The sequence below is a fragment of the Rousettus aegyptiacus genome, unplaced genomic scaffold, assembly GCF_014176215.1.
Source record: "Rousettus aegyptiacus isolate mRouAeg1 unplaced genomic scaffold, mRouAeg1.p scaffold_m13_p_6, whole genome shotgun sequence".
Taxonomy (NCBI): domain Eukaryota; kingdom Metazoa; phylum Chordata; class Mammalia; order Chiroptera; family Pteropodidae; genus Rousettus; species Rousettus aegyptiacus.
Window position 1 is genome coordinate 49,282,741 of NW_023416309.1, and position 20,207 is coordinate 49,302,947.

Here is a 20,207-nt window from a genome sequence, read left to right on the forward strand (position 1 = left end):
CAGAGGGGTCACCATGGATGACAAGAGCAGCTGCCCAGCTTCTCTGTATAAAAAACTGCTCTTCCTGCTAGTCTCCCATTGGTCACTCTGCAGAGCTTGGGCTGTCTGCCTGTCCCTCCTCCCCACATGTACACCTGCTAGACACCTGGGACGGATGGATTATACTTGGGTGTGAAGAAGTTTGAAGCAACTGGTATCTCCACCAGTATTTACAGTTTTACCTTTTACGTCTTAATCATGAAATGGAAGTTTGATTTACCTTTAATGAAAGATGTCAAACTGTCAGAAACTTCCAGAATTGAAATTTGGCTTCCCTAAGGCAAACCTGATTAGACAGAGGTGTGCTGGGAAATGTTAACCACCAATCATAACAGGCGAGGAGAGGGCTGTCAGCTGTGAAATTTCCACTTTTATCAGGACTTGGGGGTGTGCGGGTCTCAAACCCCCGCTCTGTTCAGAGCAGCGCAGCCCCTTGGCACACGTGGCTCCCGAACACAACATTGTGTTCAGATGAGCTGTAAATGTAAAATCCAACAGTTTCGGAGACAATAGAAAATACCTCAATACTGATTACACGTTGAGATAATATTTGGCATCTACTGGGTTATTGTTTACATTAAGTTCACCTGTCTCTTCACTTTTTAATGTGGCTTCTGCAACATTTAAAGTCACCCAGCTGACTTAAATTACCTTTCTGTGGGACAATGCCCATCTAGAGGCAGAGACCACTCGTCCCCACCCCCAAGCATTTAGACTGCGGGCAAGTCCCCTGCACGGGTTCCGGTGCATTACTTACACTGCTCTGGCAACGTGGGGAGGGTTGGAAACCAAGACAGTATGTGTAGAATGAACTAAAAAGAATGTAAGTTTTTATATAAGTAGAACGGCACTGCAAGAACACACACCATAACGTTAACTGATTTTCTCTGGGTGTGGAGTAGGTGTGGTTTTTCAACTTGCTTACTTTACAGTTGCTTCACAATGAGCACACATTATGCAAGGACACTTTTTTGAAGAGCAGTAAAACTATAGGTTACACGAGGATAGCCACGGTTTATGGAGTGCTTACTATGTACCAGGCATTGTGTTATTTTGCTTTGTGGCGTTTGATTTTTAAAAAAATCAGGCACTGTTTAGACTTCAACGGGGATACTGGCCAAATGGCCCAGGTATTACCGCCCAAGAGCAATGATAGGACAGCCAGGTAAACAAACGGTAATTGCCAAGACAAATAGAAACGATGCCAAAGCCAACATTTTCGCTTGAGTCGGAGCAATAAATCCGAGTGGACAGCGGATGGCACAGTTCCCTCGACGCTGCTGCACCGCTTAGGGGCCGGGACCTCGCGCAGAAGTAAGTACCTCAGTTTACTTGCCGACCTCGGCCAACGACGCGTGTTAAAACCGCGAGGGACGATGCGAGCCGGATTCGCACCAGCTGCACTTCCCGCGCGCGCTCCCCACCTCTCCTCGCTGAGACACACAGGTGTCCCACGTGGCTCCCACCCCGGGTGCCCCTCCTGCGGACCTGCAGCGCCCCCTGGCCGGGCCCTGCCGTGCGCCCCTCGCCACGCTCGTCCCGGGAGCCTGAGCCCAGAGTCGCCTCCGCGCCCCGCGCCCCGGGACGAGCGCGGGTTGCTTATTCGCGCTCCGGGGGAGGCGCCCGCTCGGCCCCCGGCCCCCGTGCCCCGAGCGCGTGGACGCGGCGGCGTGGCGCGCTTTGTTCGGCATTGTCTGCGCTCACCTGAGCGCGCCGGGAGGCCCGCGCGCCTCGGGTCAGTCGGCGCCCCGGGCGGGAGCGCACCTGGCGGACGCCTCCTCCCGGCTCCCCGCCCGCGGCCCCCGGCGAGCCGGCCAGGGCCTCAGGAAGGGGCGCGCGGCGGGCACCTGGGGGGGCCCTTTCCCCGGGTCTCCGGCACCCGACCGCCAAGCCGAGGGGCGCGGACCTCAGGTAAGAGGACAGGGACTTGGTGGCTGTGGGTACAGAAGGGAACCACGTATTAAACCCGAGCTGCTGGGCGCAGTCGCGCAGTCCCCTAACCTGGCGGCCGCAGAAGGGGCTTGTCTTCTTTGGGAGACGTGCCCAAGGGCCTCCCCCATTTTACAGAGCTTTCGCAGGTGTTACAGCTGCTGCTCTGCGGTTTTCCCGGGAAGCTGAGTGTCCCCAGCAAAGTCTCTGCAAGCAGAGGCCGAGAGGAGTCCACTGCCCTACTGGACTCGACCTCTAGCCATGAGGAAGTCCAGGGGATTTGTCCTCGGTGATTTCACGTGCAGGGGACGCCATCCCCCAGGCCCTAGACAGCGCCCACCCCACACCTGACCCAGCCCTTCCTGCACTTCTGCCCAGGGCCAGACCCTGGACAGTAAATTGGGAGGGTCTCAGAACTGCACCTTTGAAAGTTGCCTTGGGGGAAGGGGAGGGGAATTGATTTAAAAACCTGGTGGGCACCCAGGCAGAAGAGGAGGAGGGCACCTTGCTGCCCTTGCATGGTGGAATCAATGGCTGTCCAGCTGAGATGTCCCTTTCGACGGGGTATACCGAGACACGGTACAGTGCGTTTGGTGTTTTGGAACAGAATAATTAGAACGTTATAACTTTCAAATTATGAGGTCCTTTGAAAAACAACCCTAGTACCCGTGTTTTATAAATTGATGTCTAAAATTTCAAGCTCTCTTTGGCTTTTAGTGTAACATTTTATTTAATAATTCATTTACTGAGAAAAGAACAATTCAGAAAAGTCAGAGGTAGCACTGTGGTTGGCAAAAGTAGGGGAGGGAAGCTGTTCATTTGTACATGGTGTTAGCTTTCAGCAGCCTGTAGCCATCCTCTGATGGCCGATGGGGGCACAAAGCCCCACCGGGCCATCCTTCACATGGGATATGGCCCTTACTTTTTTTTTTTTGTGGAAGTCCAGCTCAGAGATATCTCTTGACCATGTAAGAATTTCTCAGTCTAGGTCCCTAGGCAAATCTCATGGGGAGAGGGAGATTCCTTTCTTCATCATACCCATCTGGTTTTTTTTCTTTAAATTTGGTTTTTGGTCTACTATCTAGAGTTTAAAGTAGCTACAGGCATACCTTGTTTTATCGTGTGCTTTCACAGATGTTGTGTGTCTGTTTTTATCCAATTAAAGGCAAGACCCTCCACCAGCAAGAAGATTACAACTCACGAGTGCGATCCTTGCTCTAGTGTGGGCTGGAACCCAACCTGGAGTATCTTCAAGGTATACCTGTTTTTCCCTTCCCCTCAATAGGCTGGGGTCCCCTGGAGTAAATCATAGTCAGATGCCCATGTGTTTACAGATGAGGAAACAGACCCAGAGAGGGTGGAAGACTGCCTGAGGATGAATGGGAGAGGCTGCCAGGAAGCTGGGCTCCTGGGTGTTTAATGAGCTTCGTAAAGGGCACAGCTGTTAATTGGCCAGTGATGACACAGGATAAACTCCTGGTGCAAACGTAAAAGCCTCTTATGAAGAACGCCCCCTCCAGGTGTGCCTCTTACAGGTCGTTTTTATTACTTCTCCAACACCTGGGAGGGTGCTGGGCACAACGGTTTTTATTGGAAAAAATGAAATTTCATATAATTATATCAACAGAAGGATCAGCAACACAGTGAGATGTTTTAGAACAGTGGTCCTCAAACTTTCGTAAGTCACAAATCAGTAAAAAATAAATTCTTTTAATTAGGAGAATGGCTAATTTTAAATTTTATCCCAAGAGGATATTTAAAAAAAAAAAAAGTCAATCCCTCCCATCATCTACAAGGATATTGGCGGTCTCTTGGTGTTTTGTGCACGGGAGGGTCTATCCATATAACACCCTGCTTCAGCATCACCCCCAAGCCAGCTCCCTGGGACAACTGAATACACTTGAAATCTTTCCTTTCCTCTTTCATTTCTAAACAGCTCCAGACTGCTTACTCTTCCACCTGTAAGATTACCTGCAGGCCTTCCCTGAATGTGAGTACTGTCCTTGATCCTTCACTTCCTTTTCTGATCCTAAGTCCCTTCCCTTGAATTGGATTTCCCTGATTTCTATTTAGGAAACTTTGCCCTAACCCAGGGGACTTTTGCATTGTGGTCTCATGATCCTCGCAACATTTCCAGGTAAATAGGATGAGTGATGTCACCCACATGTTTGAGAAACGGAAAATTGAGAGACCGAAGTGAAGAAATTTATTGGAGACGCATGCTCAGGTCTCCTGAAATCTGATCACTGCTCTTTCCAGGCCATCTGTGGACTACACGCTTCTTGTCACAGCTGAGCTGTCCGCCACCGAAAGACCTAGGCTTGACTCCAAGCTTGTGGTTCACTAGCTCTGTGACCTTGGACTCCAGTTTTTCCAAGACCATTTTCATGGATAAAAATGGAAATGATCATGTCTACCTTATAGGGTTACCTGCATTGTTAAGCGAAATTCATATAAAGTGTAATGACCCCCTTTTACCATAATATGTTTAGAACGTATTTTACCAACAGGAGGGATGCTGACACTGTTTCACTGGATCTTCACAACACTGCGTGAGTTTATAAAACTGAGATTCTCCCCATTGGACAGATGAATGAACTGAGGCGGAGGAAGTTGGTGCTTGCAGAGTTACTGAGCTGGGTATAAGCACAGCTAGGCTGGAATTCATTCTCTGGACTTCAGGTCCTGTGTGTGCACTTCCCAGAGTTCCAAGGCAGTGGATTTTGGTATTGTAGAACTTAAAGGATTTTCAGATATCATCAGAACAAACATCGAAATCTCTCGGCTAAAAATGCCTCTTAGCAGGTCCGGCGACTGTGGGAGACCCCGCTATATATGCCTGTCTGCCCAGTTTTCTCCCCAACCATCCGAGGAATCGTTTGCCTCTTGCTGTTGACTCTGGTCGTTAGACTTGGATTCTGAAAATTTGCGATTCTTTTGGGGAGGCAGGACTTTCCGTGGATTATGGGCCTGCGCCAAGCGTTTTCCCACACGGACGAGAAAGATGATTGTTACAGCAAAAGACACCAAGGGGTTCCTGGCCGGAGACTTCCACCTCCGATTTTAGTCTTCCTGTTCAGGAGTTGACTGTTCTTGTAAGGGACTTAGATTTCCATCCCATTGATTGAGAGGGGGCTGCTAAAGGCTAATCTAATATTTGGGGTTGGAATTCCGTTTTGTAAGGAGGTACAAGTGGTTTCCTCTTTCACCCTGCATGCCTTTCATTTCCGATTGGGGAGGAAAAGGTGGGCATTGTCTTGTAAAATGCCTTTAGCTATCAGCAATCTGGCCCCTTTTTTCTCAAAGGTGGCTTTGTTTTGGCCTTGATTTCTTCCTGTGTTGGGGGAAATGTAATCTCAGAGGGCAGCATTTTATGGTGCCTTGCAGCAAACCCCACTTTCTTGCTGTCCCAAATGCTGCCAGTGCTGTGTGTAACCAGGACCGGAAGATAAACAGATGAGAAGATTGTGGGGCAGGAGGCATCTAAGTCCATGTGGGAAGGTCCCAGAAGCCAGGAATAATGCCTGGAATTAGCATGAGTAATGGAACAGAAAGGAACCACTGTGAGTGAGGCGTTTTGTAATGGAAAAGGCTTGACAAGGTGTACTTGGGAGCGAATGCTCTGTTTCTGCTCCTGGGTGGCAGACTACTCCTGGCTACTTCGTGAACGAATGCAGAAAGCTCTGGAAATCTTCTGAAGTGTTCCAGTGTGGGAGTTGCTGGCAGGTTATTAGCTGGATGGAAAACTGCCAAAGGGCAGGATTTGGGTGGCAGACTTTTAATTATATTTCTTTTTCTCTCTCCTGATTCCCCAGAGTCAGGAAGGTGATGGATTGAACAGATCACTGGCAGGCCAGATGGGAGTCCAATCTGCTTGTTAGCTGTGTAACCTGGAGCAAAACACTTCTCCACGCCTGTTTTCTCATCTGTAAAATAGGGACAATACTCTGCTGGCTGGTTATGCAGATTAGGCGAGAGAAGACACATAGCAAAATGCTCACTAGATGGTAGTAGCTCTTTTAAAAAAAGTTTGCAGATGTCAGGTTGTACTTAAAGCATCTAATTAGTATTTCAAGGAAGTTTTGATATGTGAGGAGGGGTAATAAACTGCATGCTTTGAAATGATTGGGTGGGAACAGATACTAAAGAGTTCTATTAATACTTCACCAATATCAAATAGCATTTGTATCATTTATCATTTACGTTGGTATAAAAAATAATGCAGTGAGTGCAGAGATTCATCTGGAAGTATCCTATCTGTGGTGGGAGTCATGGTGCTTGGTTTACCCCACAGGCACCTGGCTTACCTGCTGCCCTGTGCCAGACACCTTCAGGTGGGGTTCCAGCAGAGGCTAAAGACTACAGTCCCTAGTCCCTGAGGCATTTGCCACCTGGCAGGCAAGATAAACGAATCAGCAGTCAGTTTCAGAACTGTGTGACAACAGTTTTGTAGGAGGTCGAGGGTGGGGCGTGGGGGAGGTGATGCCGAGGTCCCAGAGCCAGCAATCTGATCCAAATGCTCATGGAGGCGGCATTTGGCTTCTTGCTTTGATTTGCAGATTGCCAACATATAGTTTTGTTTTAATGAGCAGAAACTTAGGAGACTCTGGAAAAACATTCACCTGGGCCAGCAGAAGCACATAATAGAGCAGGATGAAGTTGCTTAGGCTTGTTTCATAGTGGAGAGAAGAAGCCCATGTTTACTGACCTCCTTACCCAATGCGTTGGGAACCATCCCTATGTCCTTCCACCTTGTCCTCATGGCAGCCGGGAGGCTGCTAAAGGCCTGGTTTTATAAAAAATTAACAGGCCTGAGCCTCAGTCTTGCATGTGTCCAAGGTCAGAAGCCGTGACCCCAGAAAATCGTTCTGAACTTAAGGACTATATAATATAGCATTGAGAAGTCTTCTGCTTCTGCCCCGCACTGCCCCTCATCCCCAGGCCTGGCCCCTGCCTGGCTCCCAGCTGGCAGGTGGGGAATTGTCTTGCATCTGTTGTGTAGCGTAAGAAGAAAGAAAATGTGTCCTTTGCCTCAGTGTCATGAGCTGGGCTGGAAACTAGCAGGATGCGTGTGGGCCCCTCAGCCACCCAGTACCCTCTCTGTCCCCCTCTGCCCCCGGGATGGTGCCTGGGGAGCTCCTGGCTTCCCCCTCTTGCACTGTCGAATCTTTGATTTTCACCTAGATAAGATGAAGACATGGGCCTCAGTCATTTGAAGCACAAAGACTCTTAGCTGGTTGGGACCTTTGATTTAGTTTCAGCAGTGGTTTGAAATCCTACGAGGTGAATATACAGTGGAGTCAGGTCTGACCCTTATAGGTCCGTGATGGGGCGATCAGAAGGGATTTTTGAAACGATAAGACACAGCACCTGGTACAACCTTTTTGTTTTGCAAGTAAGAAACCAAGGAACCTCTCAGGGTCATACTGTACTGGATGAGAAAGGGGGGTGTCTGGATTCAGGGCGTAGGTCTGTCACCACGGGGTCCCTTCCAGGTGTGCTATCTTAGTGGGGATGGAGTTCTGAGGCTTGGATCAAGGCCCCTGAGCTGACCGGGGCTCCAGAAGTGGCATGGTTAGGGGAAAGTGCATTGGATGAGCAGCCAGAACCTTGAGCTGTGTGGCTGTCCAGGAACCCTCCCCTTCTGAGCCTCAGCGAACTCTTCTGTTCAGCTCTGAGGCTGGTATGGCTCATTCTCTCTGCTAATCCTCTTTCACACCATACTGTGGTCCTCTAATTCCCCAGTTCCTGCTCCCTGTGGGTGGGAGTGTAGTGACCTATGATAGCGTGCCCCTGCCATTGATTCATCTTGCCTGCAATTCCAAGTAAGGTCTGGCCATAGCACCTTTACAAACACGTGTTGGGTCACTTTAAACTTTTCTGCAGAAGACTCTATACTTCCTGGGTGACTTTGATTTCCAGGCAGCCTTTGCACTCAGCCTGAATTCTCTTTGGATTCGGAGCTGTTTTGTTCTTGCAGGGGGAGATGTGTTTTTAATGGCCCTGCAGAGATGGTAGAGTACGAGTTCCTCAGAATTCATTTTAGTGCAGGTTAAGCTCAAGACACTTCAATGAGCTGCTAGAGATGACCAGGAAACTCCTACCTTGTGTTTGGAGAACTGGTATCTGCAGGTGGTGGAGGTTAGAAAGCCCACAATACATAAATGAAGACTTGGTGCTCCTGCTTTGTCATTCATGGTCTTAGATGCAGAAAGAGGGGTGTTTATTTTAAGATGGCGATAGACCTTTTGGGAGTTGGGAACGTCAGGTTGAAATGAGTTTCCTGCTGCATCCTTGTGTACCACACACGGTGACTGACCACTTCTCTCTCTGCCCTCATCTTTAGAACCTGAGGCTCCGCTGGTCACCTGCAGTGTTTCCCTTTCTCTGCCTGAATTGTTATCTTCAGTGTTAACTCTTGTGTGAGTGTCAAGGTTATTTGTTTAATGGAAGGAAACTTGAGTCAGGTCTACACGTGGCATGGCCTCACTTTTCCAAGTCTTTTCTTAACTGGTCACGTTTAATGCAGAGAAACTCTAGGGTGAGATCTTGAATCTATTGGATCCCAAAAGGCAAAAAATAGAATTTCTAGAACATACTATCAAAGATATTTCCTGAGTCTCTCAGCCAAAATTAGAAGTAAACCTCAGGTATGTGTCCTTATATGGAATTAAAGTTGCAGTCATAGTTTCTTATTAAAAGCGCTCACTTTCCACCTTAATACTTCAAAAACTGATGATCAGGCTCCATGGAACTGAATTTTATTTATAAGCATTAGTAGACAACAAAACTCTTAAAAAAAAACTTTTGTTTCTTCCTTAGCCACACTGTTCTTTATAAATGAGAAAATGCAGGCTTGGTGACCTTGCTATGTTTCATAAAACAAAGATATTGAAATCAAATGTTCAACCTGTCAGAATCTAAGTGCTCATGAAGAAATGGACGTGCCAAGAGGGAGGGGCTTTCCACAAGATCACGTGGCTAGTCAGGGCCCTGGCCGAACTAGGACCCACCTCTTAATTCTGGACATAGTGTTCCTTGCCCATATCTGTGAAGGAGCTGGGAGTTTTGGGGGGCGGATATCTGCAGAACATGTTAGACTTTCTTTTAAAATTGAAGCCATTGGAGTAAAGTTTCCAGCGCCTTTTGGGAATGTGTCTTCTCCAGGTTACTGTCATTATTATGCTAAGGAAGGGCCTCTAGCTTCATATTAGGTGCTCTGGGAAAGGCTGAGTAGTTGTCATCTTGTTTGGGGGTGTGACTTGAGTTTACAGAGCTAATTGCTGATGCTTTTTTTCCTTGTCCTGGCCCTGTAGTCATCTCAACATGCCCTCTGTCCTGCTGCTAGAAGCCATCTGCATTTTCCTGGTTGCTGGAGGTAAGGTTTTTTGGTGGTGGTGGTGGTGAGGTCCCACGTCGAGGGGTTTGGTTTGTCTTGCATCCTGTCAGTTTTAACTTCTAAAGGTCTCTCGAATGCATCCAGGTCTCCACTCGACAGCCACCTTCCTGGTCTAAGCCCCCTCATCTCATGCTTAGACCATGACAGTAGCCTCCCGACTGGTCTGCCTAGTTCTCCTCCAGCCTGTTCTTCACCCAGCAGCCATTTCAAAATGCAATTCCGATCACGTGTGGACCCGTTTCCACGTCCGCCCCCTGCCTGAAACTGCTAAGTAATGTCCCATTGCTCTCAAGAAGCCCTGCCTGATCTGACCCCATAGCCACCTGGCGTCCTGTAGTCCATACTCCTTCCAGTCCTGCCCAGTACCCTTGCTCCCTCTCATCCTAGGAATTCTCCATTATGGTGGCCCCTCTGCTTGGATTACCACCTTACCCAGCGCTGCTACCCTGGTAAACTCCTACTCATCCTTCAGCACCTAGCTCAGTTCCTCCCGAACCCCCAGATCATGTCAGATCCTGCTATCGAAACCTCTTATCATCCCGAGTCCCTCTGCTGTGTAGCACTTAACATAGATACGAGTTTATTTCTGGTGAATTTTTAAAAACTAGTGTCCACCTTCTCCACTAGACATGAGCTCTAGGAGAAAGAGACTGCATAGTCTTTACTCACTACTCTGTAATCTCGGCACCCAGCTCTGGACTTGGCATATACTTGGTTTTCAAGAAGTAGATTAATGAATGAATAATGGAGCAAATCAGTCTTCTTTTTACTTCTCACTCTGCCACTCCCAAGTTCTAGCCTCTTGGAAAATTGAAATATGAGATGGTAGAAGGGAATATGTGTTTTGTGATCATCGTCCGACAAGTAAGAACACGTGGACAGTGTGGCAGGCTGACCGGGTCTAGCTCAGGAGCCTCTGGCCGTCCGAGATCTCTCCTGCAGTTCCTTCCCGGTCTGTCTCGGTGGGTGGGTATGCTCCCTCTGCCGAGTTGGCTACTGTCGCCACCAGCCTGTTCCCCGGAGCCTAGGGGAGATAAGAGAGACTGGAAGAAGAGGGTGGTTGCCCAGCTCACCTATCCCCCCGCCTAAGCCATGCAGGAAGACAGTGTAACACAGCTGCTTCATGGTCCAGGCATTGGAGAGCGATGGGACGTGTTTAGGCGCAGCGCCTGAATATGTTTCCTGGAGGCCTAGGCACAGTGAAGGTTCTGCTGCAGCTCATCACAGAACTTCATCTTCTGTGGCCCTGTCTATTTTACAGAGCACTCGATCTGAGCATCCCTGGGTTGTACAGAGCAGTCAAGGGAGGCCCAGAGAGGCTGTGTGACTTGCCCAGGGTCACACAGCTGTTGATAGAGTTTAAACGAAATCTCAGGTCTCCTGATGCCGAGGCTGCCCCCACTCTGGGCTCCTCTAGGGGAGACAAGAATTTACAGGAATTAGCTGTCTAAGCCTTGGGTCTCTTAGCCATAAAGTGAAAGAATTTCACTAGATGAGTGAGTCTCCTTAGCAACACCCACCCTCCCTAAGAGTTTTAAGTTCTGCAGCCCAGGCAGGTGGTCTTCAGGGGCTGGGCTGGCATGGTTAGACGAGGAATCAACAGCCATACGTGCATCAGCTTCCTCTTCCGGGGGATCCTTTGCAGAGTCCTGAGATAGTTTCACAAGAGAGCAGTGGAAACGTCATCCAGGCACAGGGAGGGCCGCCCTGAAGCCTGGCCCCAGCAGTGGCAGCCGAGCCCGTGGCGCAGAGGCATGCTAGCTGAGTGACATCTTCAGGGAGTGGTCTCTGGTCACGTGGCTCCTTTCTCTCCCATCTGGGGAGACAGCTGGCCTTTCTCCAGCTAGAGAATTTGCTGGTAAGACATTCAAAAAGGAGCAGTATTTTCATTTTTATAAAGCACCAGTAGAAATGTCCTCCTCAGGGAGCTTCTGGGGGAGCAGGCGAGCTCCCATGGGAACAGCTCCCCATAGGGTGAGCAGCAATGGGGCCCCATGAGTTGGCAGGATCTCGATGATGTCTGAATGTAGTAAAGCTCAAAATCTATTTTCTGAAAGAATATTTGCTGAATTATTGAGTGATTTTCATGCTTTTTTTTTTTTTTGGTGGGTGGGGGTTACCTCGGCCTCAGCGCCAGTGTCTGCCATTTTTTATGAAAGTGAGTGATTTTTTTTTTATTACCTATTTTTGTAGTTTGCCTTTTTTCTGCCTCTGGTGGAAAAACGGCAGTAACAGTTGCAGACTGTCTCAGACCTCGTGGAAAATATTTGCCTGACAGCCTTTGACTGTGGAGTTAATTGTCGAGTCAGCATATGGCCTAGAACCATCTTCTCTGTGAGAGAGATTGAGGGTGGGGAGACGTATATCAGGTGAGCAGAAACCATCTGCTCAGCGATACGGCGGGAGGGAACTAGAAACTAGTTCAGTTCACACTGGGGACTGTTCAAAGGAGAAGAGCCATAGAGATGGAGCTGGGACCAGCCCCGGGGGCCTGTTGACCCATAAGCTCCAGGGGGTGCTGCAAGTAGGGGGCGTCCTTCCCCTTCTGCAGCCCGACATCATCCTTGATGTCTCCTTTCTCATCGCTTCCCTGGCAGTTGCAAATCCCCATGGGCCCAACTTCCCTGAGCTGTGTAATTGCCCCCCGCCCCGGCTTCCTCTCCTTCACCCCTTTGCCCAGCAGCCCCTCGACGCTCACGTTCTTTCCTCTGTCCCCTTTTTGGCCCAGCCTGCTCCAGGGGTCTGCCCTCGGTGCTTACCCCCAGATATCGACACGTATAAAGCATCCGTGTGTATACTTCTTTTGCCACTAGACATTGACCAAGTGCAGTCGGCTTTTCAAATGATCTCTCCAAGTGGCACCTTCATTGCCCTCCATTAATTTTGTAAATTGTTGATTGTTCAGATGCCATTAGTACAATTTTATTGGGTGTCCTATAAAAGAAGGAGAAATATACCCATGAACTTCCCACCTCCAAAGTTTTTAGCCCTCGTTCGTGTTAATTTCATTCAACAAATATATAAGCAATTACTCATGGTATTGTCTGCTTGGATACTTGTTATTGTCAGCATCCTTCTATCACAAAAGATGTTGAAGGGAGTGTCTTAACGCACATTTCCCTTCTCTAAAATTTTTTTTCTTTCAGGTCATCGCCCAGGTGTGATATTACAAGGTTAAAGGATATAAGCATTTTTATGATCCTTAAGTTATTTGACCAAATTGTTTTCCAAAAAGAGTTGTACCAATTTACAGTGCCACCACTGGAAATTTTTATCCTGAATTAAGCTTTCCCCAAGTACACATAAACTTAGAATTTGATCATTTACATTTCACATTTAAAACGGTATTTCCTTGTTTGACTGAAAACATCATATCACCTGCTTAAACATTTCCCCTGTGCTTTTCTGTAAATTCTCTTTATGAGTTATCTATTTACATCCGAGGTCGATGTTTATGGCAATCAGCAAGAGACCCAGTTATTACACCTAACCAGGACAAAACTCGTTGAACTCACAGGTTCTCTGTAGCCCTTCTGAGTATATGTTTAATTGTCTTCAAATTTAGATACAAAGGTCCCTGATAGAAGTGGGGTGATCGAGAGGTTCTTTTATGCTGCCCATCTGGTAATTTTTAACTTGCAATGTCATTAGACTCCCCCGTTCCCGTTTTCTCTCTCATCTCCCGTTCATTCCGTTCCCACAATTTGGAGACTAAGGCGGCTTCTGGTGTCTTCTCTCCTAGTGCCCCCATCCCTCCCTCTTCAGGAAGTCCGTGTAAGCAAGGAGACCATTGGGAAGATTTCAGCTGCCAGCAAAAGTAAGCCCATGTTTTTTTCCCACCCTCCAAACGCCCATGTCAGCCTCGGCATGGAAACCGTGTTACTCCAGGCAGTTTCCACCTCATGCTGTGGTCGCCAGATCATGTTCCCCAAACGTGCCCGACCAGGTCCCTCTCCTGGGTGAAAAACCCCCCTGGTAAATCCCTGTCGCCAGAATGCTTGGCCCACAGTTTGAGATCTTCAGTGACGTGACCGCTGTCTACACAACCAGCCTCGCCTGCTGCCCCGTTTATTCCTTTTCCGCCCTGCTCCGTCCCCACGCGCTGAAGCCACACCTGCCGGTGCCAAGGGCCCCGACACATCCCTTCCTCCCGCCTCTACCTCCGGTGATCCCGCCCTCTGCCCTCCTCGGCTGCCTTCCGGCGCACCTTCTGGCAGTATCTTCTCGTTGCATCTTCGTGGCCGGCGTGGGCTCCGAAGCCACAAAGCCCGGGTTCGATTCCCGGCTCCTCCACCTCCTAGTTCTTTGTCCTCAGGAATGTTACTGAACTGCCCTGTGCCCTGTTTTCCTCATCTCTCCAGTGGGAATAAAAATTATAGATCTGCTTAGGGGTGGGAAGCCAGGCAGCTGATAACTAAAAGGTACAAGGTCCTTTAAAGGTGATGGAAATGTTCCGAAATTGAGGCGATGATGGAATGTCTGTGAACATACTAAAAGCCATTGAATTATCTGCTTTACGTGGGTGAATTATATGGTGTTTTATACGGTGTTTTTATACTCTAAGGTGAATTTTATGATATCTCAATACAATTGTTAAAAATTGTTTTCGAAAGTCATCCAAAGGTCGTGGCGAGAATTAATTAGTGCGGAGTGTGTGAAGTAGCCCCTGGCACATGGGAGAGAAGCGGTCAGTGCTGGCTGTTATTTATCTCCTGGGTAATGTGACGTCACGTCCCAGGGCGCCTGGCTGTGTCCTGGACTAAATCGTGGGCCCCGAGGGCTGGAACCAGGGCCCTTCGGTGTCCCTCACTGGCCCAGCAGCTCCTCCTCTCCTATGGCTCAGTGGTGCTGAATTAGACTCTTTCATTATTAGCTCATTTCCTGTTTAGAAAACAAAACAAACAACAAAAAATGTGCAGCTCGCTGCCAACGTTAATTTTACGTAAACACGTTCTTTGAGGCTGAAGCAAATCTGACTGGTTTTCGATGTGAAAATAAAATACTCAAAACTGTTCTTGGAGTTATTGCTAAACAACTTGCCTCTAATCCTAACGTAACAGAAATGTATCCATAAATCGGATTCATCAAATGAATCCAGCTAATAACTGTTCGAGAACGATGTTGACATCACACGTAGGAATGCTACGTTTCTAGGATTTGACATTTTCAGCGATGGAGAATTACTGTATTTTGTAAATGGAAATACCGTTTCTAAAACCAGAATGCTATAAATTGAATGCTGTCATTTGTTTCCAATGACTGTTGATACACTAGAGCCCTGCGAAAATGATAACAAAAGCCTGATATTTTGTGGCACGCTTTGGCGGTAAGGTCAGGACTGTAACCTGTGAGTTATCTCAGGGTAAACACTCAGTTGTGAGCACCGCCGGTGAGAATTCTTGGGGCAAACGGGAAACGGGTTAGAAAGACGTCCCCGTGAGGGCATCGTGCCCGCGTGGGTGTGTGCTTCCCGCTGCAGGGGAGGGCCGCCTCTGGCCCGGGCCTTCTCCAGGGCCCTTCCTCACCATTGTGCCGAGAAGAGCAGCAGCTGGCTTACCACAGAGTCATTTCTGCCTCCACTCTGCTTTGGGGAGTGAGACCCTCGGGACCAGACGGCAGGGAGGCTGGTTGTCACCCATCTGTCTCTCTCCCCTAGTGATGTGGTGCTCCGCAGCGATGGATGTCCTGTTTCTGATAGATGGTTCTCACAGCATCGGGAAAGGGAGCTTCGAAAGGGCCAAGCACTTCGCCATCACGGTCTGTGATGCTCTAGACATCAACCCCGAGAGGGTGAGTGTGTTTTATTGTCTCTGTGTCAGGGTGTTTTGGGTTGCAAATGACAGAAATCCAAGCAGAGGAGGGAGTTTCCTGGCCCGTGGAACTGGGAAGACCAAGGGGGCGAATCCTGGTTCCAGGCACGGTGGAACCCATGTGCTCAGTCTCCCTTTTTCTCCTCCTCAGTTTCTCTTGGTCGGGTTCCTTCCTAGGCAGGTTTTCCACACACAGCAAAGTCACCTTGTGTTGTTCTTCAAGCCAGTGGCCCTAGTAAAAAGAAAATGGACTTCTTTTCCTGCAGATCTAGCACAAGTTGTGGGGCGAGGGTGTGTTTGAGCAGGTGTAGGTCACATGACAATCCTTTGACCAATCACAGCTGGTCAAGGGAAGAGATGGTCTGGCCAGACCTGAGTCACATGCTCATCCATGTTGACGGGGTGGTGGTGACACATGGGTTTGGTTTCCCACTCGAAAGAGGTTGTGTTTGCATGACAGTGGGGAAGGGAAAGCTTATCGCCGTCTCCCAGGACTAGAATCTCAGTACGAAGCACAGCTCCTACCCCTCTGTTCGCTCGAACTGTTCCTGCCTGAGTAAACCCAGCCAGTACGTTTGTTTCTGGTTCTTCCTGGCTCCAGATAAGTAGGTGTTGGTTCCAGAGTGCGTTAGCTGTGGCTCTTGTTACTAAAAGGGATATTTTGGAAAAACTCATTAGAAAAACGGGCAACAAACATACACAAACAGTTTCTAGGAAACAAAACACAGATGGTCTTTAGACACGAAAAGATGCCCAGCCACCTCACTAAATGTAATGGCAAATCTCTGATTGCTATACTGTTTTTCAGTTACTGGATTAGTAAAAGTCCAAAGTTTGGTGACATGCTCCATTAGCAAGTCTAAAGGAAACTGGCATTCCCATGCATTGCTGGTAGAAGCGTGCAATCTCTCTGAAAATATGCATCGAAGTTACAAAAGCTTCGATCTTTTGACCTAGCAAGTTATTCCAAATATACTCCCACAGATGGTTTTCCGAGATGGCATTCCTGGGTTAATCTTAAGCAAACCACTAGGATTTAGGAGGAGAAAGCAGCCTTTTTTGAGGGCTAGATTTTCTCCAAAATAGCATATCATTTTGGGAGACTGAACACATTACCCTGGCATACTTGCACGGTTATCTGAAAACACCCTGGCAAACGGCATTCCATCTAGACGTGGGGAGTCCAGAAGTTCCAACTGTGACATCGACCCTTTACAGACCCTAAAAGGGCCAGGGCCATAGACTGCTGCATTTCCACCCTCTTCCACACAGGGCTCTGCTTTTAAAAGGAAATGATTCCCCGTGAAATTTCACTAGTTATTCATGGAGTCTTAAAAATCCAACACTGTTGACCTTGGCATTGATGTAGTATGTCCTGAAATGGGTGGCTGGAAGATGCCAGCAGATGGCAAGTTGGGAGAGAAGAGCTGTATGGATTATTACAGGATGTGGAGGAGGAAACAGGTTCAGAGATGCTTAGTGACTGCCTAAAGTCACACAGCAAGTGTGGAGGAACTGGAGCTCTTAACTCAGCTCAGGACTTGTTCTAATAGGTCATTTGTCCCTACCCACTGGGCTAAGATGAGGTCACGACACTCAGAATTCACAGCCTGCTATCACATAGCAAGTGGACAACATGGCATTGCGGCGAGTTTGTGTGAGTATGTGTGGAAGTGGTACATGCTGATGGAATTCAGCATCGTCAAAGAGGCCAAGAAAACCATGACAAAAAACTTCATAGCTGGGGCTGTTGGGAACAGCCGTCTCAACCCACAGGCTGTGCCCCAGAATTCGGGGAATTAATCTCAGTGTTGCCAGAGCACATCTTAAATGTGGCATTTCTAGGTTAGATATTGGCGAACCAGACAGTGCCCACGACCAGAAAAGTGTGATGCCTGGAAATTTCCATATATGAGGGAACTCGATTATCATTTTCATGTGGAAGAGCGAATAGAATGGCTCCACTTTCTTAAGAAGACAGAAGCTGGGTGTTCAGAGAGGGAAATGTGGGCTCGGATGGAGAAAAAACTTTCTCACGGCAAGACTTGCTGAGCAAAGGAGTTGGCTATCTGTTTCGGTGAGCGAGTGAGCATCTTGACCTCCGAGGAGCTTCGTCAGACTTGCTGGAATGCTAGCAAAGGGTCTTTCCGCAATCAGGGCAAATTCAGACGGTTCCATCTGACTCGTGGTTTTAGGTTTTCTGTTTTTGCTGCTGCATTTTTTTGTGCCTTCTTGTTATCTCCATGTTCAATACATTTGATGTGTGCCTCATTCGACTTTCTATAACTTTAGATTTCAGGAAGAAATGTTCAAGGAGCTATAAATTAAGGCCCTTAATGAAATGCTCTGTTGTTGAGGTGGATTTAAGATGTTTGAAGTCTTCCTCTAAACACTTCAGAGCTGAGAAGTTTTTTTTAAAAAAAAAAAAAAGAAAAAAGCTGAGAAGTTTCACTTCCTAGCTGTAATATAATGATTGCAGCAGAGTAATTATGGTGGGGTGAGAAATCTGGGTGGGCTCGCTTCTGATCATACCGTAAACTGAAGATAAAAGGTAGCTCTTTTGCTCCCAAACCACCAATTAAATCAAATGCCTTAACTACTGGCTCAAGCTGTTTCCATCTTGTCTCCTTCCTGTTAAATTATTCATGTAAATACACCCAGCTGTTGGTCTCAAGGGAGTCTTTTTTTTTTTTTTTTAAACCGAATCATTCACATGGTTCAATAAAAAGACATTCAATGAAGTGTCTCTCCCACCCACACACTCTCCATTTGCCCAGCCCCCTGACCTGCTGTCTGGAGCATCCTTAGAGAATCACTTCATGCAAATGCAAGCAATACGAGTATGTATTTTTATACAAGGGTAGCAGGTGACACATACTGTTCTATTCTTGGCCTTTTTCTCCCCACGTTGTCTTGGAAGTCTTTCCATATCTAGGTATAGAGGTAATATAAGTAATAATATGGGTACATATTTTATAGCTGATAATGTTTCAGTGTAAGGATTTACCACGTTTTAATTAACCAACCCCCAGTAGATGGAATTTGCTGTTACAGATATACTGTCATTTCATACATGTGAAAGTATATCTGTAGGATAAATTCCCAATAGCCCAATGCATTTGTAATTTCCAATTAATATTGACAAATTGCTTTCCACGTATGCTGTACCATGTACGTTCTTACCAGTAATATTTAAGAATGCTGGTTTCCTTTCTACAAACATTGTATCTGACTTTTTGCTACTTCTCAGTGTGGTGAACTCAAGCATTGGTTCATATATTAAAGAACCATTTGTGTTTCCTGTTCTCTGACCTCTGGTCATATCCTTTGCCCATTTTTCTGTTGGGTTTTTGGTCTTTTACATATCAATTCCCAAACACTCTATATATCGAGGAAACTAACGCTTTAGCTTTGACATGTGCAAATGACGTTTCCATTTTGTGTTCACTTTTTGGTTGGATCATGGTACATGTTGCCCTGTAGATGTTTTCTTCATATAGTCATTTATCAATCCTCCTTTACAGCGTCTGGGATTGTAGTCATAGTAAGGTCTTTTCCATTTTGAAGTTTTGAAGGAATTCTCTCAAGTTTTCTTCCAGAACTTTCATGGTTACATTTTTCCCATTTAAATCTTGAATCCATTTGCAATTTTCCCTTTATTTTTTTGCAGGTGTCTATTCAATTGTTCAATATCACTTGCTCACTAAACCATCTTTTCCCTACTGGTTCGAGAGGCCCCCTTTCTCACAGGCTAAGGTCGAGGGAGATTTCCAGAACGTCTCCTCAGAGATTTTCCTGAGCTTCTCTACTGCTCAGTGTCCATCTGCCCCTCGTGTCTGCCCAAGACGTAAATTTCTTCCTACTGAAGATGCCCAGTGGCTCCTCCTCAGAACTTCCTGTGGGAGGAAAGTTTGATGGGCTGCGCTCATTGGAAGCAGATGCAGCGGGCCTGATACAGCCAGCGCTTCGATCATCTCCCAAGCACCAGGCCTATTAAGGCGACAGCAGTGAAGGAATTCAAGTAGCAAGCAAAAGGCAGCTTCATTGCTTAAATATGAATCTCTTGGCTCATTTGCAGTCTTGGCCAGAATCAGGGTTGGTTGTGAGAATAATAACTGAGAATAGTCTCCAGGGGTTTTGGAGAGCCAATGATTAGGTTCAGGGCTTGGACTCTCTAGAAGAAACCTAAATGTTTCTAGCCTTCTTTGCTCAAGACAGGCTAGCTGCTGCTTAAGGGTCCAGAGATGACTTAGTTTTCCTTCTCCAGCCTTGCAAGGCATGGGTTTTCTCATGAGGTCTCCTCACTTAGGATGCAGAATCTGTTTGGAATCACGAGTGACTTGCACTCACTCCAATGCACAGGAACTTTATCTCCAATATGACTTGCGTCAAGTTAGGGTGTTGATTATGCCCCAATGTGAGTCTGGTCTGGAGAGCTGGACTTTCCCTAGCATGGCAAGAGCGGGCCTGGAAGGGCTGATGACCCCCTCCTCCAACCACCAAGGATGGGGGCATGGTGGCTGTGGTCAGTGATGAGCCGCCAGTGATGGCGGCTGTGGTTAGCCTCTGTGCCACCCCTGGTTGGGTCAGTGAGCATTTTGCTGAAGGCCTGTGCTGGCCGTGGAAAGGCAAGAGGTATAGCTGAGCCTTGAGAAGATCATAGGCACAAAATCCAATGGCCTGACTCCCTTTCTCACCAGCCCTGGGCCAGGTCTGTCCACTGTCTACATTTTAGTTTCTCTAACCAGTAATGTGGGCATAAACAGTGCCTCCGTGGATTAAATGAAATAACGCGTGAGATTGCTTAAAACAGCGCCTGCCCCTGGCAGACATTTGGTAAGTGGGAGCCCAGACCTTGCCCTAAAGACGCTCACAGCTCAGCTGAGGGAGCTGCCAGAATGGGGTTCAGGAGGCTCGAACTGGTGGTCGTCAGTGCAGAACACAGGTAGATTTGACTGTTTCCTTCCTGAGTCGTCTTCTGGTCTTTGGAATGTTCTTTTAGGGAGGTCAGAGAAAGGTCTGGCACTGGA

The 20,207-nt window shown here is 47.6% G+C and overlaps 1 protein-coding gene across 3 annotated transcripts in view; it reads left to right on the plus strand.

Moving 5' to 3' along the window:
- The first annotated feature begins 1,331 nt into the window (after window positions 1–1,331).
- Window positions 1,332–20,207, plus strand: part of VWA2 (von Willebrand factor A domain containing 2) — a 42,239-nt gene continuing 23,363 nt past the window's right edge. The window contains exons 1-5 of one of the 3 annotated variants that reach the window (XM_036222309.1): window positions 1,332–1,353; window positions 3,134–3,223; window positions 9,285–9,346; window positions 13,110–13,184; window positions 15,024–15,157. In XM_036222309.1, coding sequence (XP_036078202.1) covers window positions 9,295–9,346; window positions 13,110–13,184; window positions 15,024–15,157 — 261 coding nt within the window. In that variant the 5' untranslated portion in view covers window positions 1,332–1,353; window positions 3,134–3,223; window positions 9,285–9,294. Of the gene's footprint in view, window positions 1,354–3,060; window positions 3,224–3,904; window positions 3,959–9,284; window positions 9,347–12,882; window positions 12,992–13,109; window positions 13,185–15,023; window positions 15,158–20,207 lie in introns of those variants that run through there. The other 2 variants (XM_016146376.2, XM_016146378.2) reach the window with 2 other exon arrangements.